The 27,786-nt window shown below is 48.7% G+C and overlaps 1 protein-coding gene and 1 pseudogene across 2 annotated transcripts in view; both read left to right on the forward strand.

The window, feature by feature from the left end:
* Positions 1-901: 901 nt before the first annotated feature.
* Positions 902-27,786, forward strand: part of AP2A2 (adaptor related protein complex 2 subunit alpha 2) — an 86,903-nt gene continuing 60,018 nt past the window's right edge. For both annotated transcript variants that reach the window (XM_015113299.3, XM_015113300.3), the window contains exon 1: positions 902-1,156. In XM_015113299.3, coding sequence (XP_014968785.1) covers positions 1,090-1,156 — 67 coding nt within the window. In that variant the 5' untranslated portion in view covers positions 902-1,089. The remainder of the gene's footprint in view (positions 1,157-27,786) is intronic.
* LOC114672491 (U6 spliceosomal RNA) lies at positions 20,538-20,638 on the forward strand (annotated as a pseudogene).

Here is a 27,786-nt window from a genome sequence, read left to right on the forward strand (position 1 = left end):
GCCCAGAAGGTCCTCCCTCCCGCTGCGTCCACGGGGGGTCCCTAGGCCTCCAGCTCGCAGCGGTGCAGAGGGCCGGGGAGCAGAGGGGGCCCTGGCAACAGTGGCAAAAAGTCCTGGCGCTGAGGGACTGGATTCCACAGTGAGCTGCAGCCCCGGCCGCCATCACTGGGGTGGGGTGGGCGGTTGTTTCTCTGCAGGCCCAGGTGATGTGGTGGGGGCGCCTGGACTGCCACACAGACCCTGGGTTAGGTTGGGCACGGGGCCCGCCTGGCCCCCAGCTCGGGGACCGCAAGAGATGTGGCCCTGGCCGCTCAGGGCGGCAGAAGGGGCGGCTCAGTCCCAGTCTCAGGATACTGGGCTGGGGGAGGGTTTCCTCCCCAAAGGCTGTCCCGAGGCTGTGACCCCTTCGCCCAGAGCCCCGGCTTCCTCCTGGCGCCGCCCTCCCGGCCCTGGCCCACCCCGGACAAACAAGGCCCTGGCAGCGAAGCCCCTCCACTGCCCAGCGCTCACAGGTTGTTTATTCCAAGTAGGAAAACGGAGACCTGCTCGGGGCAATCTAGGGGGGCCGACGCCCAGGGCGAGGCTGCAGCGTGCGCCTGCGTGGTCGCCTCTTTTGCAGTGACCACCAACAATGAAGACGGCGGCTGTCCTGCTCACGCAAGTTCCCGCCCGGATCCACGCCCTTCCCGTGGGGGACGCGGGCGGCAGCGCCAACCCGGCGCGGCATCGGGACGCGAACCCGCGGCTCCAGCGGCTCCGTCCGTGGCGTCCGCCTGCATGGGGCGCCCCCGCGCCTGCCTCGACCGGCTCGTCCCCGCGCCGCGGACGCGCGCGCGCTGTCTCACGCGACACCCGCCCCGGCCGCCGTCCGTCGCAGCTCGCGTGCGTGCGCGTGTGTGCTAGTGCGGGCGTCGTGCGTGCGCGCGCGCGGCGGCCCAGAAAGCGGCGCTGGGAGCCTGAGGCGGCGGTGGTTAGTCGGCTCCCCGGCGGCTTGTCCGCGGCGCTGAAGGCGACCGTGCTCCCCGCTTCCCGCTCCCAGCGCTTCTCCGCCCAGGCCCGCCAGCGGAGGCCGCTCCCGAGCGCCGGAAGATGCCAGCCGTGTCCAAGGGGGACGGGATGCGGGGCCTGGCCGTCTTCATCTCCGATATCCGCAACTGTGAGTGGCGGGGGCGGCGCGGGGCGCGGGGCGCGGGGCCGGGGCTGTGGCCGGGGCCGCAGGCGGCTACGGGGTCTGGGAGCGGAGGTCCGGGGTGGGGGCTCGAGGCGGGGGTGCAGGCTGCGATGCGGGCGGGGCCCGGGGCCTGAGGGTGCGGGCGGCGCTCGGGGTCTTGGGGTACCGGGTCTGGGAGTGCGCGCCAGGGTGCGGAGTGGGGGTCCAGAGTTTGGGGGTGCGGACTGCGCTCAGGGTCTTGGGGTATCGGGTCTGGAGGTGCGGGCCAGGATGCAGAGCGGGGCCCTGGGTCTGGGGTGCGGGGTAGGGGGTCCAGGGTTTAGGGGTGCAGGGTCTGGGGGTTTAGGGTACGGTCCTTCATTCACATCTTCACTCCCGTTTGCTGGTCCGCGCGGGGGGCTGCGGCACCGCCAAGGGGGTTCCGGGCCAAGACGCCCCTCCCCAGTATGATGTCACCTCGGTCTTTCTAGTACTGGAGTGTTTAACCCAGCATTTTCCAAAACGGCGTGGATTTTAGCTCTGGGAGCAGAAATCTGGAAATCGGTGTCTTCCTAGGAAACAGCTTTGTGAGCTGGGTTCTGGCGGCTTATTATCCCCTGATTAGATCTCGCCCACGACGATTGAAATGACTCATTCCCGGAGGGAATCTGGACACGAGCAGGCAGTCAGCAGTCGGGGTGTGGGATGGCCTGGCTGCCTGCTGCTCCAATCACAGACCTCGTTCTCAACCCCATGCGTGTCCCCTCGGGGTGGAAAAAATCCACACCAAACCGTGAAACAAGCCAGGAAGGCTTGGCCTGTTAGGAGGATGTGCAGGGTGGCGGGGTGGGTGCACCGGTCCACAAATTAATTTGACTTTGGTGTGCAGAAACTTCTCTTGAAACAAAGCCGATTTCCTGTCTGGTGTGTTCATTTTTTTCCTTGTTATCCAGCAAATAGTTGACTTCATGGTTTTTTGTTTTTGTTTTTTTTGAGACAGGGTCTTGCTCTGGCGCCCAGGCTGGAGCGCAGTAGTGCCATCACGGCCCACCCAGCCTCCCAGCTCAAGTGATCCTACCACCTCAGCCTCCAGAGTCGCTGGGACTACAAGCGTGCACCACCACCATTTTCGTGTTTTTTGTAGAGATGAGGGTCTCATTGTGTTGCCCAGGCTGGTCTCGAACTCCTGAGCTCAAGTGATCCACCTACCTCGGGCCTCCCAAAGTGCTGGGTTTACTGGCGTGAGCCACTGCACCCTCATAATTTTTAGTGTATATTTTGAGGAATTTTTGTGATCTTCCCTTTGAATTCTCATCTCCTTAGACTGGGTGGAGGATCAGGAGGATGGTCATTCTCCCACACTCTGTGTAAGGATAGAAGTCCATCTAACCCTTCCCCTACTCTTTTTTTTTTTTTTTTTTTTTTTGAGACAGAGTCTGGCTCTGCCGCCCAGGCTGGAGTGCAATGGCCGGATCTCAGCTCACTGCAAGCTCCGCCTCCCGGGTTCACGCCATTCTCCTGCCTCAGCCTCCCGAGTAGCTGGAACTACAGGCGCCCGCCACCTCGCCCGGCTAATGTTTTGTATTTTTAGTAGAGACGGGGTTTCACCGTGTTAGCCAGGATGGTCTCGATCTCCTGACCTCGTGATCCACCTGTCTCGGCCTCCCAAAGTGCTGGGATTACAGGCTTGAGCCACCGCGCCCGGCCAGCATAGAGCTGGGTGCAGTGGCTCACACCTGTAGTCCCAGCACTTTGGGAGACCAAGGCAGGTGGATCTTTTGAGCCCAGAAGTTTGAGACCAGCCTGGGCAATGTGGTGAGACCCTGTCTCTACAAAAACCATGAAAATTAGCCGGGCGTGTTGGTGTACACACCTATAGTCCCAGCTACTTGGGAGGCTGAGACAAGATCACTTGAGCTCAGGAGGTCAAGGCTGCAGTGAGCTGAGATCGTGCCACCGTACTCCAGCCTGGGTGACAGAGTGAGACCTTTGTCAAAAAAAAAAAAAAAAAAAAAGGCTTAGAAACACAGCCTCAGATCAGTACTTTTACGAGTAGCATTTTTTCTCTTGCTTTGTCACGTAATGAGACTAACATGCATTTTGTAAAACTAAGTGTGTGTATTATTTGTTAAGGGGACTCCTCGGGACAAAGGCTGAGCACTGTTAAGTTAGCTGCGATGTCTGTCCTTTCATTTTTGAGGAAAATTGTGTTAGGCAGGACGATGAGATTGGAAGGCATTTCCTTAGACAACAAGTCACCCGCTTGTTAGATATATTGTCTGTGCGAGGGCCTGCGTTTGACAGGATGGCGCCTACCACAGGGAGCGCAGTACAGCCGTCCTCCCTTATTTGTGGTTTCACCTTCTGAGGTTTTAGTTACCTCTGGTCACCTGTGATCTGAAAATAGGTGAGCACAGTACAATAAGATATTTAAAGACACCACATTCATGTAACTTTTATTACAGGATATGATTACAGTTCTCTTTTATTATTGGCTGCTGCTAATCTCTTATTGTGCCTAATCTGTAAGTTAAACTTTTTCCTAGGTATGTGTGGGAAAAAAGCAGCTTGTATAGGATTTAGTGTTATATGAAGTTTCAGGCACCCACTGAGGGCCTTGGAACGTATTCCTGTGGATATGGGGAAACTGCTGTACTCTATAAATACTTGACTGTGTAGACCAGACTTTCTTCAACTCGGCAGAGCTGACATTTGGGGCTGGATCACCCTTTGTTGTGGGGGACTGTTGAGTACCTTGTAGGATGTTTATAGCAGCACCACATGCCTCCGTTGTGATAAGACAGATGTCCTCTTAGGGCTAAGTTGTCCTCCGTGGAGAACCACTCATGTATCCCGATGAATGAGACAGCCCCTCCCCTGAAGGAGCTAGCAGAAGGAGGGGTGCTTCGTCCTAGCTGGGGGAGCCAGGTCTCTTTAATACGGCCGCCTTCTCGGAATTCTCGTTGCGACGTTGCTGTTGGATGGCCTCTCATCAGCTGCAGTACTCACCGTTCTCCCTCTGGGCAGTGGCTTCAGCTTGTGGTGCTGTTTTTCACCCGTGCGGCTGCATCTCCCCCGCTGCCCTCTAGGGTGGGCTCTACAAGGTGGGCACCCTGTCTCCTCATCACATTATGGCTCCTGCTCTCCTCATGGTGAGCGTCTGGCATGCGAGCTGTACCCAGTGAATGGGTAGATGAGCGAGCCAGAGAAGACCTCACAAGGAGGGTGATTCTTGGGCTGTTTTTGTCCAATGGGCAATTCAGGCAGGAGACCAAGGTATTTGAGGAATAGCAAATAATTAATGTATATATGTATTGAATTAATTAACGTGAGCTGGTGCCTGGAGATGGGATTGGAGGGCCAGCCAGGGTTTGAGCTCATCTGAACCTGAGCTCCATGTCCCAGGCAGAGAGGTCCCCGATTCCGCTTTCCCTGGCCAGCTCTGATTTTGTGTGCAGTTTTCCTCTCATGAGGGTGAATGATAGTAGTCGTCGGGCCCTGTGGAAAGAGGACTCTAAGCTGACAGCCAAGGCTCTTGACCCTGACTCTGCCTCTTAGCAGCTGCATGAGTGGAGGCCACTGGCCATGGAGCCTCACTTTCCACAGTGGACAGTTGAAGGGGTGGATTTAGAGCTGAGATATCATTAAAGCTGCATGAGTGGAGGCCACTAGCCACAGAGCCTCAGTTTCCTCAGCTGACAGTTGAAGGGGTGGATTTTGAGCTGAAATATCATTAAAGCCTGTTTGAGCTCCAAATTTGCATCTTTCTGACTAGTTTCTTAAGTTTTCCTCCTTTAGCCTGGGCAATATAGTGAGACCCCTATCTTTACAAAAGAAAAAAAAGAATTAGCCAGGTGTGGTGGCACGCACCTGTGGTCTCAGCTACCCAGTGGACTGAGGTGAGAGCATTGTCTGAGCCCTGGAGGTTGAAGCTGCAGTGAGCTAGGATTGCGCCACTGCATTCCAGCCTGGGCAGCCTGAGCAACAGATTGAGAGACCCTGAGACCCTGCCTCAAAAAAAAGTTTTTCTCCTTCAAGACCCAGTGCCAGCCGGGCGCGGTGGCTCACACCTGTAATCCCAGCACTTTGGGAGGCTGAGGTGGGCGGATCACCTGAGGTCAGGAGTTCAAGACCAGCCTAGCCAACATGGTGAAACCCCTTTTCCACAAAAATGCAAACATTAGCTGGGTGTGGTGGTGGGCGCCTGTAGTCCCAGCTACCCGGGAGGCTGAGGCGGAAGAATCGCTTGAACCCGGGAGGTGGAGCTTGCAGTGAGCCAAGATCGTGCCGTTGTACTCCAGCCTGGGTGACAGAGCGAGACTCCGTTTAAAAAAAAAAAAAAGAAAAGCCCTGTGCCAAGTATCTGAGGGAGTGGACAGGGAGCACGTGGACACATGAGCTAAGGATGCTGTATTTTCACTTTGAGTAACCCACTCCCAGCAGACTGGCTTGGGGCGTTACTCCTCTTAGCAGAGGCAGCAATGAACATGCTCCAGGATTTGAAAAGGGGCCTCGTGCCAAGCTCTGCCCCTCAAAGTTGTAGCTTTTGTGGCTCAGGTAGTGAACTAACTTAATATCTCCTAAAATTAACTTCATCCGAATTTCTGATTGACTTCAACCCAGCGACCACTGCATTTTCTCAGTATGAGTTCAGCGTGTGAAAGTTAATAAACTGTGTCTTTTTTTAAAAATTGGCATTAAAAAATCCTAGTCCTTTTATTTAGTCCAAGTTTTAGAATCTTTAGTTTGAAATAATTACAGCTTTACAGGAAGTTGCAGAAAATGGACAGGGAGATCCCTGGCATTCTTCACTCTACCTTTCTTTCTTTTTTTTTTTTTTTGGAACAGAGTCTTGCTCTGTTGCCCAGGCTGGGGTGCAGTGGCATGATCTCAGCAGCTCACTGCAACCTCTGTCTCCTGGGTTCAAGTGATTCTCCTGCCTCAGCCTTTTGAGTAGCTGGGATTACAGGCGAACACCAACACACCTGGCTAAATTTTGTATTTTTAGTAGAGATTGAGTTTCACCATGTTGGTCAGGCTGGTCTTGAACTCCTGACCTTATGATCCGCCCACCTTGGCTTCCCAAAGTGCTGGGATTATAGGCGTGAGCCACTGTGCCTGGCGCCCTACCTTTCTTAATGTGGACATCTTGCATAACTACAGGACATTTTCAACACCAGGACACGGACGCTGGTACACACCACCAGGCTTATTCAGATTTCATTAGATCTACGTGCACGTGTGTGTGTATGTGGTTCTATACAGTTTTAGCACCTGTAGCTTTGTGTGACTCCCTATCTCACTCAAGATACAGAACTGTACCATCATCACAAAGCTACCCTTTATAGCCACACTCCTGAGACTAATCTGTTCTCCATCTCTGTAATTTTGTGATCTCAAGGATGTCATATAAATGGAATCACATTATACGTGATCTTTTGAGATTGGCTTTTTCTGTCAGTGCAGTCCCATCGAGGTCCATTCAGGCTGGTGCATTGATTGGCATTGTATTTGAGCAGAAGATACCAAGAAAACAAAATAACTGCTGAAATTGGGAAAACAAGACAATAGTTATTTGCTATTTATTCAGTTATTTTGGAACTTTCGTTTGTTTTTTCACAAATGACATATCTGCAGAGGAGAGTTGTATCTGGCTTAGTTAATGCATGTCTTTATGCATTGCTGTTGACATGCTGACACTAGAATGTTGTTGGAGAGAGACAACGCTGCTGAAATGTTGTCAGGCTCTGAGAATTGACTGCCAAACAGTCAGGACTGCGAGGAAAGGGAAGAAGTGATAATCCTTGTGAGCCCGGTCAGTTTGCCAGGAACACAACTTCAGGCAGGAAATGACCGTTTTTATTTCCCTGCATGTGGTGCTGGTGTGGTGCAAGTGCTTGGAGCCGTTTTCTTTAATCCACCCAGGTCCTCACATGAAGGGGAAACAGATGGAGCGATGTTATTAGCAAGATGGCAAAAATGAATTTCCATGCTCTTGAAGAAAGTGGTGCAGTTTTGCTGCAGGTTTCACGATAAATTAGAATAATTATCAGTGCTCTGCTCAGTGTGGTTGGCTTAAAACTCGGTCCCTTCCGTTTCTTGTTCTTTTTTTTCTTTTTTTTTTGAGACAGAGTCTCGTTCTGTCACCCAGGCTGGAGTGCAGCCTCCGCCTCCCGGGTTCAAGTGATTCTTGTGCCTCAGCCTCCCGAGTAGCTGGGACTACAGGTGCCTGCCACCACGCCCAGCTAATTTTTGTGGAGATGTGGTTTCACCAAGTTGATCAGGCTGGTCTCAAACTCCTGACCTCAAGTGATCCGCCTGCCTCAACCTCCCAAAGTGCTGGGATTACAGGCGTGAGCCACTGTGCCCAGCCATTTCTGTTAACTTTCTTGAAATTAGATACCTTTGAATTGTGTTTCAGCGTGACTAAAGTTAAAAAGATTTTATTTGTTCATGGAATTCCAGTTATGGAGTCATAAATTAGATATGGAGAAACTGAACACTAAATTTTAAACTCTGCTTAAACTTCAGTGTAAAAAACATAAAGTTGTACTGATTTTCGTGCATGGGCGTGAAGATCAGAATCAGAGTTGGTCAGTCTGCTTTTGCATTTCTTAAATAACCTTCACAGTTAAAAGCTCATTTTGTCCTTTTGACTGTACATTCCTAAAAAGCGCTGACTTTTAGAAAAGAATGCTCTTCTTGCATGTCTTCTTTTGCATGCTTCTGCATAATTTGTGTTCCTTGGAAACCAGTGTAGGAAGTGTGTCATGGTGGCTGTGGAGAGGAGGAAGGAAGTCTTTGCTCAGGTTGGATTTTCCTCGCCAAGGTTGGTGGTCACTGCTTCTGGGACATCCTGGTTCTCTTCGCAGTGTTTCCAATCTGGCTGCTCTGAAGGTCGGGATCACTTTCTTTTATGACGAGTTGAAGTGTCCTGGTGATGAACATACTTTGTGCCAGATACTTACTATTACTTCTCTTTCCTCTTAAAATGACTTACACTCAGTTACTTTTGGTAGCAATCTGTGTCAGGGTTTTGTAGTCGAAGAGTTCCTGGAAAGGCTGTCATTGAAGGATTAAATGGCGTTTCCGTGGCTCTTAAAAAAATCAAATAGGCCGGGTGCTGTGGCTCACGCTTGTAATCGCAGCACTTCGGGAGGCCGAGGCGGTTGGATCTCCTGAGGTCAGGAGTTTCAGACCAGCCTGAGCAACACGGAAAAACACATCTCTACTAAAAATACAAAATCAGCCGGGTGTGGTGGCGCATGCCTGTAATCCCGGCTACCTGGGAGGCTGAGGCAGGAGAATCGCTTGAATCTGGGAGGTGGAGGTTGCAGTGAGCCAAGATTGTGCCACTGCACTATAGCTAGGGTGACAAAGTAAGACTCTGTCTCAAAAACAAAAAACAAACAAAACCCCAGAAATGAACAGTTTTTACCAGGCCACATGATGTCTCAGATTATAAGACCACATTTGCTGATTCTGGCAGCATGTTCCTTCTTCAGAACCTTCCTGACTTTGGCTTGAAAGTTGAGCTGGTTGAAACGTCTTGAAAAGCAGTACGTGCAGTTTTGTCACGAGAGAATTTCTGGGTGGGCGGGATAGGTTGAGGTGGGTGTTCCCATGTAGAAGTGGGGGCTGAAGCTGTGTGGTGAGATGAGCTCTTTGCTTGGGACAGGGTTGTAAGGGTCTGGGCAAGACGCACAGAAGAAATAACATGTGAGTAGGAAGCAGCCCTGTTGTAAAATAGTGCCCTGGAGACTTGAATTGGGAAGAGGACCAAGAAGAGTGTGAGGCAGTGAGATGCCCAGCACCAGGGCGGGAGAGGCGAGTTCCAGTGACTTGTGGGCACCTCAGGAGCGGGGATGACCCGAGAGACACAGGGAGCTTGGAACCACCCTTCTGCATTCAGACATCACTTCTGCCATCTTTGCACGCTTTTTCCTGAAACATTGTTGGCGGAGGGGAACTTGTATCTTCTGTTCAGTTGATTCTTGATTTTAAACATCTGTTGCCTTTTGGCGCCAGCATTTACCCGGTGATTGGAGTGTGGGAATGGTTGGGGGTATCAGGGCTTCTGCAGGCTGGGAAGGTGGCAGAAGCACAGGGTACAGGGGTGGGCTGAGGGGCTGGTAGGTGCTGCAGGATTTTAGGAGGGGTGCTGTGCCCACAGCTGCCGTGTGTCCCCAAGTCCTGACTTCCCTGCTAGGTTCTTTCTGCCCCGTGTAGCTCCCTTAGCCCCGCCACCCCATACCTCAGGGGACTCCAGGTCCAGCGGCAGACCTCCTTAGGAACAACACTTCTAGCCGGGGAGGGGAGGTTTGGGTCAGATCCTGATTCTGCTCTCCTTTGTTTTCCACTTTTAAATTTTTTATATTTATTTTTGTTTTTAAAATTTAGAGACAGGGTCTCACTATGTTACCCAGGATGGTCTTGAACTCTGTGGCTCAAGTGATCCTCCCCCGTCAGCCTCCCAGAGTGCTGGGATTTATAGGTGTAAGCCACCACGCCCCGCCCTTTCCCACCTTTTCAAATTGCAGCCCTGTCAAGAGCCTGGAGTCTTTGTCTTTGCCTGAAATCCAGACTCCGAGTTGTGATGGTTTTGTGTTCATCTCTGTTTTTTTTTTGAGACGGAGTCTCGCTCTGTCGCCCAGGCTGGAGTGCAGTGGCCGGATCTCAGCTCACTGCAAGCTCCGCCTCCTGAGTTTACGCCCTTCTCCTGCCTCAGCCTCTGAGTAGCTGGGATTACAGGCGCCCGCCACCTCGCCCGGCTAGTTTTTTGTATTTTTTAGTAGAAACGGGGTTTCACCGGGTTAGCCAGGATGGTCTCCATCTCCTGACCTTGTGATCCACCTGTCTCGGCCTCCCAAAGTGCTGGGATTACAGGCTTGAGCCACCATGCCCGGCTTGCGTGCATCTCTGTGCTTGACTTCAAGACACTCCCATTTACCTTTCTTCTCAGCCACCCTAAGCTTTGGTGTCTGTCTGCGGGTTTGCTTAAAAGTATAGAGACCAGGCCGGGCGTGGTGGCTCAAGCCTGTAATCCCAGCACTTTGGGAGGCCGAGGCCGGCGGATACTGAGGTCAAGAGATTGAGACCATCCTGGCTAACACAGTGAAACCCCGTCTCTACTGAAAATACAAAAAAAATTAGCCAGGTGTGGTGGCGGGCGAGTAGCTAGTCCCAGCTGCTCGGGAGGCTGAGGCAGGAGAATGGTGTAAACCCGGGAGGCAGAGCTTGAAGTGAGTGGAGATCGCACCACTGCACTCCAGCCTGGGCGACAGAGCGAGACTCCATCTCAAAAAAAAAAAAGTAAATAAATAAAAAGTATAGAGACCAACAGCCAACATGTGTTGCCTGGCTTTTGTTTTGCATTGTGGGGTATTTTTCTTACCTTTAAAATCCCTCTGATGGCAGCACAAGGGTGTAATGCGGATTACTTAACGTATGTAAAGAACTTTGAGCTCCTTGGGGCAGGCGGCACTGTGTTAGGATTTGTGTTTTGCTTTTTCTGTGGACTGCCTTCATGTTTCATGTAACGTAGCTTAAATAGCAAGTACATCTTTTTTTTTGGAGACGGAATGTCGTTCTCTCACCCAGGCTGGAGTACAGTGACATGATCTTGGCTAACTGCAGCCTCTGTGTCCTGGGTTCAGGCATTTCTCCAGCCTCAGCCTCTGGAGTAGCTGGGATTACAGGAGTGCACCACCACGGCTAGGCGCGGTGGCTCACGCCTGTAATCCTAGCACTTTGGGAGGCCGAGGTGGACGGATCACGAGGTCAGGAGTTTGAGACCAGCCTGGCCAATATGGTGAAACCCTGTCTCTACTAAAAATACAAAAATTCCCCGAGTGTGATGGCGGGTACCTGTAGTCCCAGCTACTTGGGAGAATCGCTGGAACCTGGGAGGTGGAGGTTGCAGTGAGCCAAGATTGCACCATTGCACTCCAGCCTGGCAACAGAGCAAGACTCTGTCTCAAAAAAAAAAAAAAAAAAAAGAATATAGTTTAAGAAGTTAATTATAAAACATTGTCCCTTCCTTGCCCACATTTCTTTTTTTTTTTTTTGAGATGGAGTCTCGCTCTGTCACCCAGGCTGGAGTGCAGTGGCGCGATCTCTGCTCACTGCAAGCTCCGCCTCCCGGGTTCATGCCATTCTCCTGCCTCAGCCTCCTGAGAAGCTGGGACCACAGGCGCCCGCCACCATGCCTGGCTAAGTTTTTTTTGTATTTTTAGTAGAGATGGGGTTTCACCGTGTTTACCAGGATGATCTCGATCTCCTGACCTCGTGATCTGCCCGCCTCGGCATCCCAAAGTGTTGGGATTACAGGCGTGAGCCACGGCGCCCAGCCGCCTTGCCCACATTTCTAAACCCGAGTCAATTATTTTCATTTTATAGCTGTTTATTCTTAAAAATTTACTTTAAAAATGATTGCTTGTTAAGTCTAAATTGCGTGTTCCTACTATTTATGGGGGTTCTTTCCCCCATTTAGTCATTACTTACCTTTTTTGAGACGGAGTTTCGCTCTTGTCACCCAGGCTGGAGTGCAGTGGTGGGATCTCAGGTCACTGCAACCTCTGCCTCTTAGGTTCAAGGGATTCTCCTGCCTCAGCCTCCTGAGTAGCTGGGCTTAATATAGGCGCCTGCCACCACTCCTGGCTACTTTTTTGTATTTTTAGTAGAGACGGGGTTTCACCGTGTTGACCAGGCTGGTCTTGAACCCCTGACCTCAAGCGATCTGCCTGCCTCGGCCTCCCAAAGTGCTGGGATTACAGGCATGAGCCACTGTGCCTGGCCTATTTATTGATGCCTTACTATAGAAGATGAGTCTTTTAACTCTTACTCAAGAGTCTCTTCTCCTGTACTCGTATATGTGTAATATTTTACTTGATTGATGTCTGAAAATACTGTTCTCAGCCGAGAATACCAGTTCAACTTTTGGTTCAATTTTTAATTTTTTTTTTTTTTTTTTTTTGAGACGGAGTCTCGCTCTGTCACCCAGGCTGGAGTGCAGTGGCCGGATCTCAGCTCACTGCAAGCTCCGCCTCCCGGGTTCCCGCCATTCTCCTGCCTCAGCCTCCCGAGCAGCTGGGACCACAGGCGCCGCCACCTCGCCCGGCTAATTTTTTTTTTGTGTTTTTAGTAGAGACGGGGTTTCGCCGTGTTAGCCAGGATGGTCTCAATCTCCTGACCTAGTGATCCGCCCGTCTCGGCCTCCCAAAGTGCTGGGATTACAGGCTTGAGCCACCGCGCCCGGCCTCAATTTTTAATTTTTTAAAGAGTTAACCATTGCCTTTTGTTTTGCTTACCTTTTTTTTTGAGACAGAGTCTCGCTCTGTCACCCAGGCTGGAGTGCAGTGGCCCAATCGCGGCTCACTGTAACCTCTGCCTCCCGGGTTCAAGCGATTCTCCTGCCTCAGCCTCCTGAGTAACTGGAACTACAGGCGTGTGCCACCTGCCCAGCTAATTTTTGTGTTTTTTGGTAGAGATGGGGTTTTGCCATGTTGACCAGGCTGGTCTTGAACTCCTAACCTTAAGTGATCCTCCCGCCTTGGCTTCCCAGTGTGCTGGGATTATAGCCATGAGCCACTGCGCCGGCCAGTGTCTGAAATTTTAAGACGATCTGCCCAAGTGTGGCATTTGGTGGCCTTATTCAGTCTAGAAACTCATGTCTTTTGGGCTAGTGGAAAATATTCTTGTTATATTTCCTTGCTAACCTCTTCTGTTTCATTTCACTTTCTGTTTTCTCAGTATTTCTCTGTGATAGTTGAAATTATACCTCTTAGTGTAGATTTTCCTGCCTTTCTGTCTCTCGTGTTCTGTTTCCATGACTCTCAAGTTTGTCCCGTAGCCCTTCTTTTGCATTTTTAATTTCTGCTGTCACTTTTATAGCTTGAGAGCTTTCTTATGACCCAAGTGCCCCTTTTTTGGTGGCATCTGTTTCTTCAAGCTGTGTTTTATCTCGTCTGTGCAAAGGTGTTTCCTTTGACATTTCCTTCTGTGCATTGTCTCGTTGCTTTGAATGCCTTTTGTGTAGGTTTGTTTAGTCTCTGGCCCGTGCTGTGAGGTTCTGAGCTCTCACTTTGTGCTTGGTGGCCAGTGGCTGTCCACTCATGTTTACTGGTACCTGCTCACCTGAAGGGCTTTGGCAGCAGCCTTCGCTGCAGGGTGAGGTCTGAGGGGAGCCTGAATGCTAGTTCAGTTCTTCCAGAGGACTCACGACTCTCTTCTCTTGCTTGGTGAGCAGGTGGGTGTTGTGAGTCCGGCTGCCATTATTCTGGGATGGGGTATCTCACCCTCGGGGAGCCTGTCACTGCGCTGTGCTGCTCTCACGGGACCCCTTGCTCCACACTTAGTGGAGCTCAGAGCTTCTGTGTTCTCACCTTTCCAGCTTGTCTTTTGCTGAGATGGAGGCCGAGGGGCCTGCGTGGCCACAGGGTCTCATGGAAGGCATCTGCTGCTCCCTGTACAGACTTGAGGCCCATCCTCCTGACATCGGTCTCCTGAGGTTCCTTTCATTCCCAAGCCTTTTCAGGTTCTCTGTTGGAGACGGTTTGCTTCTTACTTGTCTTCCCTCCTGCAGGTAGCTGGAGTGCAGCTTGCTATCCGTGGCTGAGTCAGTTACTGCTTGACCATTGCTTAGCAGTGTCCAGGATTGTGATAACTGTATTGTTATCTATCTATCTATAACTCTATTGTGATAACTTTATCAGTCCTTGATGACTGATTGTTTCTACACACATGCCCCTGCCCCCATTTATGACTTGTGATATACTCTTGGTTTATCACTGCCTGAGAGAAGGCCTTGGGGAGGAATAGTTTGACTTTATGTAATTTTTATTTTTTTTAGAGATGGGGTCTTATTATGTTGCCCAGGCTGGTCCTGGACTCCTGGCCTCAAGTGATTCTCTTGCCTCAGCCTCCCAAAGTGCTGAGGTTACAGGCATGAGTCACTGCATGTGGCCGCTTTCTTACTCTTTTTTTTTTTTTTTGAGATGGAGTCTCACTCTATTGCCCAGGCTGGAGTGCAGTGGCGTGATTTTGGCTCACTGCAACCTCTGCCTCCCGGGTTCAAGTGATTCTCCCACCTCAGCCTCCTGAGTAGCTGGGACTACAGGCGTGTACCACCACGCCCGGCTAATTTTTGTATTTTTAGTAGACGTGGGGTTTTGCCATGTGGCTAGGCTGGTGTTGAACTCCTGACTTCAAGTGATCTGCCTACCTTGGCCTCCCAAAGTGGTGGGATTACAGGCATGAGCCACCGTGCCCGGCCTCTCATGCTTATTGAAGTAATAATACCTGACTTTTAATCAAATTTGGGCAGGTGGTTCTGAGAGCTTGTGTGGCATGTATTTCTAAGTGGAATTTTAAATAGAATTTAAAATTCTATTCATTTAAATAGAATGGTGACTCGGCATTTATTCCTTATCTGAAGTAAGCAAGTAGGAAGGACCTTGTTCCCTGTTCAAGGGAATGAACAGTGCAGTGTATTCTTTGCAAACCTACATATGGTATTAGTCTGTAGTGCTCTGAAACCCAGAAATCAAAGGAAAAGCATGGGGCCTTTGACCGACTGACCTTTGTTTCTTGATATAGAATATAGTAAATGGAAATTTCTCTCAGTAGTTTAGTCAGTAGATTCCGTCATTTCTCTCAGTAGTTTAGTCGTAAATTCCGTCATTTCTCTCAGTAGTTTAGTCGGTAGATTCCGTCGTTTCTCTCGGTAGTTTAGTCTGTAGATTCCGTCATTTCTCTCAGTAGTTTAGTCTGTAGATTCCGTCATTTCTCTCAGTAGTTTAGTCGGTAGATTCCGTCGTTTCTCTCAGTAGTTTAGTTGGTAGATTCCGTCGTTTCTCTCAGTAGTTTAGTCAGTAGATTCCGTCGTTTCTCTCAGTAGTTGAGTCTGTAGATTCCGTCGTTTCTCTCAGTAGTTTAGTCGGTAGATTGTGTCATTTCTCTCAGTAGTTTAGTCATAGATTCCGTCATTTCTCTCAGTAGTTTAGTCGTAAATTCCGTCGTTTCTCTCGGTAGTTTAGTCGGTAGATTCCGTCGTTTCTCTCGGTAGTTTAGTCGGTAGATTCCGTCGTTTCTCTCGGTAGTTTAGTCTGTAGATTCCGTCGTTTCTCTCGGTAGTTTAGTCTGTAGATTCCGTCGTTTCTCTCGGTAGTTTAGTCTGTAGATTCCGTCGTTTCTCTCGGTAGTTTAGTCTGTAGATTCCGTCGTTTCTCTCGGTAGTTTAGTCTGTAGATTCCGTCGTTTCTCTCGGTAGTTTAGTCTGTAGATTCCGTCGTTTCTCTCGGTAGTTTAGTCTGTAGATTCCGTCGTTTCTCTCGGTAGTTTAGTCTGTAGATTCCGTCGTTTCTCTCGGTAGTTTAGTCTGTAGATTCCGTCGTTTCTCTCGGTAGTTTAGTCTGTAGATTCCGTCGTTTCTCTCGGTAGTTTAGTCTGTAGATTCCGTCGTTTCTCTCGGTAGTTTAGTCTGTAGATTCCGTCGTTTCTCTCGGTAGTTTAGTCTGTAGATTGTGTCGTTTCTCTCGGTAGTTTAGTCGGTAGATTGTGTCGTTTCTCTCGGTAGTTTAGTCTGTAGATTGTGTCGTTTCTCTCGGTAGTTTAGTCGTAGATTCCGTCGTTTCTCTCAGTAGTTTAGTCGTAGATTCCGTCGTTTCTCTCAGTAGTTTAGTCGTAGATTCCGTCATTTCTCTCAGTAGTTTAGTTGGTAGATTCCGTCGTTTCTCTCGGTAGTTTAGTCAGTAGATTGTGTTGTTTCTCTTGGTAGTTTAGTCGGTAGATTGTGTCATTTCTCTCAGTAGTTTAGTTGGTAGATTCTGTCGTTTCTCTCAGTAGTTTAGTCTGTAGATTGTGTCATTTCTCTCAGTAGTTTAGTCAGTAGATTCTATCATTGGTAATGATGGGTCAGTCCAGTGGAGTTTGAATACTTGACTTTTCCAAGAGATTTATTTAAACCCTGAACTGAAATGTTTTTTCTTATGTGTTTTTTGATGGCTTTAAAAAAGAATTTCAGCCTTTACTTTAGATTCCAGGGTACATGTGCAGATTTGTTATGTGGTCATATTGTGTGACGCCGAGGCAGTTTATCATGGTGGATGATAAAAGGAGACTCCCTTAGGTTGGGTGTTCCTGAAAGACCTCTCTGTGAAAGTGACATTTCAGCTGGGTCCTGAAGCTGCCTGGGACCAGCCTTGTCCCAGCCTGGAGGGGAGAAGGGCTTGAGGTGGTGGAGATCTTGTTGTATTTCAGGATCTGAGAGGCTGTACCGTCGGAACTCAGTGAGCAAGGAGAGGAGCTGGTATAAGCCGGATTGCTGGGGGAGGCCAGAACGTGCTGGGCCTTGAAGGCTCTGGCATGAGTCTGATTTTTATCCTAGGTGCCTTGTAGGAAGCTGCCGAAGGAAAGCGAGTGAGTGACAGGTCTGATGTAATTATATGAGACTATTACGCTGTAGCAGGACAAGCCACAGACAAAACCCCTCAGACACCCAGTTAAAGAAGGAAGGGCTTTATTCATCCGGCAGCTTTGGCAAGACTCGCGTCTTCCAACAACTGAGCTCCCCGAGTGAGCATTTCCTGTCCCTTTTAAGGGCTCACAACTTTAAGGGGGTGCGTGTGAGAGGGCCGTGATCGATTGCATGAGCAGGGGGTACGTGACTGGGGGCTGCATGCACTGGTAATTAGAACAGAACAGGATAGGGATTTTCACAGTGCTTTTCTATACAATGTCTGTAATCTATAGATAACATAACCGATTAGGTTGGGGTGGATCTTTAACTACCAGGCCCAGGGTGTGGCACTGGGCTGTGTGCTCGTGGATTTCATTTCTGCCTTTTAGTTTTTACTTCTTCTTCTTTGGAAGCAGAAATTGGGTATAAGACAATATGAGAGGTGGTCTCCTCCCTTGATGCCAGCTTCTCTGTGGAAAGTAGGTTGGAGGTGAGGAGTGGAAGGTGAAAGCTGCAAGAGTCCCGACTGGAGATGCAGGTGGCAACTGAAATGACCAGAAGAGAGCACTTGTTTGGAGGAAAAGCGGACAGGTCGACAGTCAGGATGGATGTGATGGGGGCCCTGAAGGAGAGGATGCTGTAGAGATTGACATAGCATCTCTGGTGATCCCGTCGCTCAGGAAATGCTGGTTGTTTTCCAGCTCTATTGCTCAGAAGCTCTTGGGGCAGTTTTTGGTGCATTATGAGTAGTCAGATGTGGTGCTATTATTGGGTACCTGCTGTCTGCAGGGCATTTATTCTTACCAAGTATTTATTGAGTGCCTGCTACAATGCCAGGTACTTCCCAGGATTCTGGGACTGTGACAGGGAGTAAAACAACTCCATGTTCACATGGAGCTTACATTCTAGTGGGTAGAGATCAAGAAGAAAAACAGAGTTTAGTGGGATGTTAGGAAATGATAAACACAACAGAGAAATAAGGAGGGAAGATGGTTGGGTAAATGAGGGTACAGGTGTTCAATTTTAAGTAGAATGATCAGGACCGGCCCTGCTGTGAAGGCAGCAGTTGAGCAAGGATCTGGAGCTAGTGAGGCAGTGGACATGTACAAGTCAGTGGGGAGGGCGTCTTGGCAGAGGGAGGAGTAGTAAGTGCAGAGGCCTTTGTGGGGGAGGATGACAGCTGCACAGAAGAAACAGCAGGAGGCCCATGTGGCTTTAGGACAGCAATCCTGGGCGGAAAGGCAGTAAGGGGTTAGGTTAGGAGAGAATGGAGGTGGGGGACAGGTGGAGTAGGGCCTTTTGTAGAGCTTTTTAAAAGATGATGGCTCTTACTAGAATGCTAAACACTGACTGTCCTCGAGTAGCTCAGGCCTTTGTAATGCAGAGTGGTAAATGGTATGAGGGGTGAACAGCTTAGGAGAGGTCAGGCGTGGAATGCAGGGGTGATGCTTGGCTCTGGTCTTGCTAGGCTGATGGGATGTGGGGGATGGTTTGGAAAAGGTGGGCAGTACCGTGTGCCACACTGCAGAGAGGCAGGAGCAGCAGCAGGACATGTGCAATACATTGAGGGGGATTCCTAGCATGGGTAGGGCCTAGTGGGGCACGGGAATGTGGCTGGAGACCAAGGTGGGAGAGGCAGGCCAAAACCAGATGGTAGGGACCTCCTGTCTAGGATGTGGGCTGTTTAAGTATTTTAAGCAGGGGAATGACACTCAATTTTTAAAATTTTTTTTGAGATGGAATCTCTCCCTTGTCACCCAGGCTGGAGTGCAGTGGTATGATCTCAGCTCACTGTAACCTCCACCTCCTGGGTTCAAGCAATTCTCCTGCCTCAGCCTCTCGAGTAGCTGGGATTATAGGTGCCCACCACCACGCCTGGCTAATTTTTGTATTTTTAGTATAAATGGGGTTTCACCATGTTGGGCAGGCTGGTCTTGAATGCCTGACCTCAGGTAATCTGCCTGCCTCGGCCTCCCAAAGTGCTGGGATTACAGGCATGAGCCAATGCACCCAGCCTCAATTTCTGTTTTGCTAGTGGAATAGTCATTTTGAGGCCAGGCACGGTGGCTCAGGCCTGTAATCCCAGCACTTTGGGAGACCTAAGCTGGAGAATCACTTTTGAGTTCAGGAGTTCAAGACCAGTGTGGGCAGCTTAGTGAGACCTTATCTCTACAGAAAATTAGAAAAGAAAAGGAAAAGAATGGTCATTTTGGATATAGAGGATGGGTTTTAATGAGGCTTAGAGGCAGGAAAGCCAGTTAGGAAAAGATCGATTGCTTTGGTCCAGAGGAGGTAGCGAGGATCTGGAGTGGAAAGGTAGGAGTGACGTGTGGAGGTTTAGAAAACAGAATCAACAGAGGCATGTGTGCTAAACACTCTTTATTTGTGACAGCTTTGAGTCTGCATCAGAAATGCCACTTACCCAGAATGGTGGAGTGAGGCCTCTGTAATCCAGTCCTTCATAAAAGCAGTGAAAGCACTGGCAAAAATGGTCAAAATCAACTGTAGGAACTCAAAATTAACGAAAGGTTGTGACACTCTTAGGAGCATTTATCTGTGAACAACCGTGGAACCTCTAACTCAACCTCCTCCCATTCTCCTCTCCCCAGCTCCGTCGTAACCATGGAAACCAGCTGCCTTATTACCATGGTAGCTGGGAAAGCCAGCAGCCTAGCAGCCACTGGAGGGGACACATCAAGGCCGGAGCTCCTCAGCAAGTCCCGGCTGCAGAGCATGTCACTCTCGGACCTGTCCCATTTACTGAGCTTGCCATCATATGAGCTAGCTCAGTGGGAAAATCCTGTTTCTGAAAGAGACTGTCAGTTGAGAATTCTGTGTCCAGCAAAACTATCCTTTGAAAATAGAGAAATTGGCTGGGCGCGGTGGCTCACGCCTGTAATCCCAGCACTTTGGGAGGCCAAGGTGGGTAGATCATCTGAGGTTGAGAGTTCGGGACCAGCCTGGCCAACATGGTGAAACCCCGTCTCTACTAAAAATACAAAAATTAGCCAGGCATGATGGCGCACGCCTGTAATTCCAGCTACTCAGGAGGCTGAGTCACAAGAATTGCTTGAACTTGGGAGGCGGAGGTTGCAATGAGCCAAGATTGTGCCACTGCACTACTCCAGCCTGGGCGAACAGAGCGAGATCCTGTCACACACAAAAAAAGGAAATTAAGATAGTTCCAGGTAAACAAAATAAACAGGACGACCTCCCTTATATAAAGTGGGCAGATCACTTTAGGTTGGGAGTTCGAGACCAGCCTAATCAACATGGCAAAACCCCATCTCTACTAAAAATAAAAAAATTAGCCAGGCCTAGAGGTGTGCCCTTAGGGCCCAGTTACGTGGGAGACTGAGACAGGAGGATTGTTTACCCTGGGAGTTTGAGGCCACAGTGAGCTATGATCACGCCACCGCATTCCATCCTGGGTGACAAAGCAAGACGTTGTCTCTTAAAAAAAAACTTGGAGATAAACGTGAATAAAAACACGGCATTCCAAAAATTAGACACTGCAGTGATAGCAGGGCTTGGGGAAATTTATAACTGTAAATACCTACATTAAAAAAGACAGATCTGAAATCATTAGCCTACTGTTTCACCTTAAGCCACCAGGAAAAGCACGAGTAAAACCTAAAGCAAGGAGAAGGAAGAACATAACAAAGATGAGAGCAAAGATGGTTTATTTGAAAAGATCATCAAAATTGACAAACTTAGTGAGACTGACTGAGATAAAAAGAAGACTCAGATTGCTGAAAGCAGGAATGAGAGGGGAGATTATTATTCACCTTACAGAAATAAAAATGATTGTAAGAGAATTCCATGAATAATTGTGTGACAAAATACTAGATAACTTAGTTGAAGTGGACAAATTCCTAGAAAGTCGTGACTGAAGCTAACTCAAGAACAAATAGAAAATCTGAATAGTTGGTCACTTTGGCAGCACATATGCTAAAATTGGAACAGTACAGAGATTAGCATGGCCCCTGTGTGAGAAGGACACACAGATTTGTGAAGCATTCCATTAAAGAAAACCCAAATAGACTTATAATAAGTAATTAGATTGAATTAATAATTTACAAACTTTTCACGGCCAGGCGCAGTGGCTCATGCCTGTAATCCCAGCACTTTGGGAGGCCGAGTCACTCGGATCACTTGAGGTCAAGAGTTCTAGACCAGCCTGGCCAATTTGGTGAAGCCCGTCTCTGCTAAAAATACAAAATTACCTAGGCATAGTGGTGCACGTTTGTAATCCCAGCTACTTGGGAGGCTGAGGCAGGAGAATCTCTTGAACCCAGGAGGTGGGTATTGTAGTGAGCTGAGATCGCGCCATTGTGTTCAAGCCTGGGCAACAAGAGTGAAACTCCATCTCAAAAGAAAACCCAAAAACCAAAAAACAAAAAAAAACTTGTCACAACAATAAGCTCTGGGACAGGTGGCTTCTCTAGAAAAATCCCGGTTACTGAGCTTGTCATTATTTGAGTTCTACTAAACACTTAAATAATTAATACCAGCCCTGGTTGGGTGCAGTGGCTCATGCCTGTTATCCTAGCAGTTTGAGAGGCCGATATGGGTGATCATTTGAGGTCAGGAGTTCAAGACCAGCCTGGCCAGCATGGTGAAACCCCATCTCTACTAAAAATACAAAAATTAGCTGAGTGTGGTGGCGTGCCTGTAGTCCCAGCCACTCTGGAGGCTGAGGCAGGAGAATCGCTTGAAACCGAGAGGTGGAGGTTGCAGTGAGCCAAGATTGCGTCACTGCACTCCAGCCTGGATGATGGAGTGAGACTCTATCTCAAGAAAATAATTAATACCAGTCCTTTACAAACTCTTTGGAAAAATAGGAGGGAATACTTAACCCATTCCATAAGGCCAGTGTTATGCTGAGATCAAAACTAGACAAAGACATGACAAGAAAGGAATATGGCCGGGCGCGGTGGCTCAAGCCTGTAATCCCAGCACTTTGGGAGGCCGAGACGGGTGGATCACGAGGTCAGGAGATTGAGACCATCCTGGATAACACGGTGAAACCCCGTCTCTACTAAGAAATACAAAAAACTAGCCGGGCGAGGTGGCGGGTGCCTGTAGTCCCAGCTACTCGGGAGGCTGAGGCCGGAGAATGGCGTGAACCCGGGAGGCGGAGCTTGCAGTGAGCTGAGATCCGGCCACTGCACTCCAGCCTGGGCTACAGAGCGAGACTCCGTCTCAAAAAAAAAAAAAAAAAAAAGAAAGAAATATTACAGACTATTATCATGAATATAGAAACAAGAATCTTCAACCAACTGCTAGCCAGTTGAATCCAGCAACAGCATATAAAAAGGATTATACAGGCCAGGCTTGGTGGCTCACACCTGTAATCCCAGTACTTTGGGAGGCCAAGGTAGGTGGATCATGAGGTCAGGAGGTGGAGACCAGCCTGGCCAACATGGTGAAACCCCGTCTCTACTAAAAATACAAAAATTAGCTGGGCGTGGTGGCGTGTGCCTGTAGTCCCAGCTACTCGGGAGGCTGAGTCAGGAGAAGCGCTTGAACTCGGGAGGTGGAGGTTGCAGTGAGCCGAGATCATGCCACTGTACTGCAGCCTGGGTGACAGAGCGAGACTTTGTCTCAAAAAAAGAAAAAAAGGATTATATACCAGATTCAAGTGAGAATTGTCCCAGGAATGCAAGGTTGGTTTAACATCTGAAAATCAGTCAATGTAATACTTACATTAATAAAAAAAATACCTGGTTATCTCCATAGATGCAAAAAAGAACAGGATTGGAGAATTAAAACTTAATACACAAATGGTTAAGATAGTAAGGTACTAGTATAAGGACAGATACATAGATACTGAGATAACATTGAGAGTGCAGTAGTAAACATTTACATTTTTGGTGAATTGATTTTCAGCAGGAGTGCCAAGACAGTTCAGTGGTGGGGGAAAAGAATAGTCTTTTGAACAAACGGTGCTGGGATGATGGATCTACATGTAAAAGTATGTAAATGGACTCCTACCTTACACTATGCACAAGAAATAACTCCAAATGGATCATAAACCCAACTGTAAGAGCTATGAGACTTCTACTAAAAAAAAAATAGTAAGTTTTTGTGACTTTGGAATTTTTTTTTTTAGGCAGAGTCTTGCTCTGTTGCCAGGCTGGAGTGCAGTGGCGTGATCTTGGTTCACTGCAACCTCCGCCTCCCAGGTTCATGCGATTCTCCTGCCTCAACCTCCTGAGTAGATGGGGCCACAGGCCAGTACCACCATGCCCAGCTGATTTTTGTGTTTTTTGTACAGATGGGGTTTCGCCATGTTGGCCAAACCCCATTTGCTTGCCTCAGCTTCCCAAAGTGCTGGGATTACAGGCATGAGCCACTGTACCCGGTCTGGAATATGATTTCCTAGGTGACAACAGATGTGCAAATGACCAAAAAAAAAAAGTTGATTTGGACTTAATAACGTGTGCTACAAAATACTATTGAGAAGGTGAAATGGCAACCTGAGAATGAGAGTATATTTGAAAACCATGTACCTGATAAAGGGCTTGTTATCTAGAATATATAAAGAACTTCATGATAAGACAACTAAATTGAAAAATTGATGAAGTGTTAGGGGCCGTGGGTGCGGTGGCCACACCTGGAATCCCAGCATTTTGGGAGGCTGAGGTAGGTGGCTCACCCGAGGTCAGGTGTTCAAGACCAGCCTAGCCAACGTGATGAAACCCCGTCTCTACTAAAATATAAAAATTAACTGGGTGTGGCGGCATGCACCTGTAATCTCAGCTTCTTGGGAGGCTGAGGCACAAGAATCATTTTAACCTAGGAAGTGGATGTTGCAGTGAGCCGAAGTCATGTCACTGCATTCCAGCCTGGGCAACAGAGTGAGACTGCGTCTCAAAAAAAAAAAAAAAAAAAAAATTGATGAAGTATTAAAATATACATTTCTTCCAAATTGATTTACGAATGTTCAGTAAACATATAAAAGCCATCAGAAAAATGCAAATCAAAATCACAATGAGATACTGCATCACACTTACCCAGATGGCTGTAATAAAAAAGATGAGGCCGGGCGCTCACAGCTGTAATTCCAGCACTTTGGGAGGCCAAGATGGGTGGATCACCTGAGCTCAGGAGTTTGAGACCAGCCTGACCAATATGGTGAAACCTCATCTGTACTAAAAGTACAAAAATTAGCTGGGCGTGGTGGCAGGCGCCTGGAATTCCAGCTACTTGGGAGGCTGAGGCAGGAGAATTGATTGAACCCGGGAGATGGAGGTTGCAGTGAGCCGAGATCGTGCCACTGCACTCCAGCTTGGGCAACAGAGGGAGACTCCATCTAAAAAACAAAATAAAAAAAATAAAAAAGATGGACAATAACAAGTGTCATCGAGGTTATGGAGAAGTTGGAACACTCATTCTTGTCTGGTGGTGATGTAGAATGGAGCTGCCCTTGGAAAACATCTTGTCAGGTGCCTGAAAATGTTAAACAGAAATTCCTATGACCAAGAATTGTATTTTTAGATATGTACCCAAGAAACAAAAATCATATGTTGATAGAAAAACTGGAACATGAAATGTTCATAGCGATATTATTAATGATAGCCAAAAAAGTGTAAGGAATCCAAAAATCCATCAAGTGATGAATTGATAACGAAATATGGTATAGCCACACAATGGAATTTTACTAAGCATTAAAAAGTAATGAAATAGGAATTAATACTACCTTGAAAACTATACTAAGTGACACAAACCAGTCACAGAAGCCCACGTGTTATTCCATTTATTTGAAATGTTTAGAAGATGTAAATCTATAGAAATTGGTAAAAAGTCCACTGCTACTTGCTAGGGTCTGGGAAGGGGTGATTGGTGAGTGAGTGGCTGACTCCCCTTGTGGGGAGGTGAAGATTTTCTGAAGTTAGATTGATGGACAACTCTGTGACTGTACAAAAAGCCATTGAATTACATGCTTTAAATGAGTGAATTGGGTGGTATGTGAATTATTTCCCAAGAAAAGATATGCCCGTTAACATTTGTCAGAGCCACACATGCATTTACCTCTGTGGCTTTGTAGCGAAATAGTTGTTAGTACTCTTTGAACCCTTTTATTCCAGTTTGCTTCTCTGAGGGTTTCTGTACTGAGTCTCGTCCCTCCTGTGCGTGAGTAAAGAGAACGAGCCGGGTGTGGTGGCTCACGCCTGTAATCCCAGCACTTTGGGAGGGCGAGGTGGGTGGATCATGAGGTCAGGAGTTCAAGACCAGCCTGACCAACATGGCGAAAGCCTGTCTCTACTAAAAATACAAAAGTTAGCTAGGCGGGTGGCGGATGGCTGTAATCCCAGCTACTTGGGAGGCTGAGGCAGGAGAGTCGCTTGAACCTGGGAGGTGGAGGTTGCAGTGAGCCAAGATCTCACCACTGCACTCCAGCCTGGGTGACAGAGCAAGACTCTGTCTCAAAAAAAAAAAAAAAAAAAAAAAAAGAACTTGTGAGGTTATCCTTGGTGATGGGCACAGTAGCTTCTCGTGGCTGGACCAGTGCTTTGCTTCTTATCTCACACTTCTCATCGCAGCTCTTTCATTGATGGTACTCCTATTTGAAGAAGAGAAACTGAGGCAGATTGTGGTTAAGTTGATAGCCCAGAGTCACATAGCTAGTAAAACGTGGAGTGACATTCCAGTCTAGGCCTGCTTTCAGAGTTTGCTTGGCTGACTGCTGTGCTAACCACCTTAATAGTGATGTTAGCAATTACAGCTTCCTTCAAAAATTCTTGGGCTTGGTCAGTTTTGGGCTTTTGGGTTACTTGGTGGAATCACTTTATTTCTTCGAGGCAGAGTCTCACCTTGTTGCCTAGGCTCGAGTACAGTGATGCTGTCCTGGCTCACTGGAGCGTTGACTTCCTGTGCTCAGGTGATCCCCCCACCTCAGCCTCCCTAGTAGCTGGGACCACAGGTATGCACCACACCACACCTGTCTGATTTTTTAAAAAAATTATTTGTAGAGACCAGGTCTCCCTATGTTGCCTAGGCTGGTCTTGAGTTCCTGGGCTCAAACAGCCCTCCCACTTTGGCCTCCCAAGGTGCTGGAATTACAGGCGTGAGCCAGTGTGCCCAGTCTGAAATCAGTTTATATACAGACAAACTCTGTAGACCAAGTTTTGTTGCCCGTTGCAAGGACATAAGATTTTGGTAGTTCGGTATTTTATAATAATCTGTTACAGGCTCCTTTACTATTTGTTTTGGAATTTGGGCTGTTCCCGGAATACTAATCCTCTCTGTTGATTAGTTCGGCCTATAAACAAGAAATCATTAACCAGCATGCTGTTCCTGAAGAATGACCAGGGACAATAATTCTAAAAATTCGAGAGCTTTTATCCCAGCCTGCCCCTGTAGAGTGTGTTCCTTGCTACTTCATAGAGTGCAAATTGTAACCTGCTTTTGCCGGTCGCTATGGCATGTTCAGGTTACTCATTAGCCATCAGAATTCCTAAGTCCACTGTGAATATTCCCTGGTGTAAGTACAGTGCCCTTAGTGCTGATGGGCTGGCTGCTGTTCAGACAGGAACAGTGCAGGATGGCTACGGCCAGCGTCTCTTCAACGACGATCAGACTCTGTGTGGCTGGGCTTGTTGCAGACAGGGACAGTGCAGGATGGCCACGGCCAGTGTCTCTTTTTTTTTTTTTTTTTTTTGAGACGGGGTCTTGCTCTGTTGCCCAGGCTGGAGTGCAGTGGCACCATCTCGGTTCACTGCAAGCTCCGACTCCTGAGTTCACACCATTCTCCTGCCTCAGCCTCCCGAGCAGCTGGGATTACAGGCGCCCACCACCACGCCTGGCTAATTTTTTTTTGTATTTTTAGTAGAGACGGGGTTTCACCGTGTTAGCCAGGATGGTTTCGATCTCCTGACCTCGTGATCTGCCCGCCTCGGCCTCCCAAAGCGCTAGGATTTCAGGCGTGAGCCACCGCGCCTGGCCCAGCCAGCGTCTCTTTAACGAAGATCAGACTCTGCGTGTGGCTGGGCTTGTTGCTGTGGGTCAGTTACTCTTGCTCATGCTTTACCCTTTCAGAATTCAGCTCCTCCCCTTCCCCTCAAGCTAATTTATCTAAAAAGATAAGAGTTTTTGCTCGATCTGTTCCTGGCAAGGTGGGGTGGCTGAAGTCCTCCTGTGAAGCCCTCTGCCTTGTGGAGATCAGTGCAGTGTCCGTGGCACGAATTGGTGCCTGGCCAGGAACAGGAGCATGCTCTGCTCCTTTACAGGAGAGTTCCTGATAGACGCTGGAGTGCTCAGATTGTTACCTGCGTCCACCGCAACTGCAGGGGTGCCACACTGGTCATGCGGCGTCTACTAGAGCATTTTTGGTAAATTTAGGACATGGTGGTTGACTTGAATGTATCAGTCTTGCCTGCAGGTCATCATCCGTGATCTCAGCCGTGGTCATGCTAGATTGTCTTTCTCGTTTTTGAGACAGGCTCTCTCTCTGTTGCCCAGTCGCCCAGGCTGGGGTTCAGTGGTGTGATCTTGGCTCACTGACCCTCTGCCTCTCGGGTTCAGGTGATTCTTCCACTTCAGCTTCCCCAGTAGCTGGGATTACAGGTGCACGCCACCATGCCTGGCTAATTTTTGTGTTTTTAGTAGAGATGGGATTTCACCATGTTGCTCAGGCTGGTCTCGAACTCCTGACTTCAAGTGATCCACCCGCCTCAGCCTCCGAAAGTGCTGGGATGTGAGCCACTGCGCCTGGCCTGATTGCTTATTTATTTTTTTTTTTTTGAGACGGAGTCTCGCTCTGTCGTCCAGGCTGGAGTGCAGTGGCCGGATCGTGGCTCACTGCAAGCCCCGCCTCCCAGGTTCACGCCATTCTCCTGCCTCAGCCTCCCGAGTAGCTGGGACCACAGGTGCCCGCCACCATGCCTGGCTAGTTTTTTTGTATTTTTTAGTAGAGATGGGGTTTCACCGTGTTAGCCAGGATGGTCGCGATATCCTGACCTCGTGATCCACCCGTCTCGGCCTCCCAAAATGCTGGGATTACAGGCGTGAGCCACCGCGCCCGGCCCTGATTGCTTATTTTTATGTGAAATTAATTTTCCTGAACTGTCAGAAGAGACATGGTCTGGGTGGCTTTTCTACTGTTGAGAGCCCTCCTCTGTTGTCTTCACACAGTGGCCTGCCTGGCAGCTGCAGTTAGGAGTCCCTGGCTGCA

This window comes from Macaca mulatta, chromosome 14 (assembly GCF_049350105.2).
Source record: "Macaca mulatta isolate MMU2019108-1 chromosome 14, T2T-MMU8v2.0, whole genome shotgun sequence".
NCBI classification, from domain to species: domain Eukaryota; kingdom Metazoa; phylum Chordata; class Mammalia; order Primates; family Cercopithecidae; genus Macaca; species Macaca mulatta.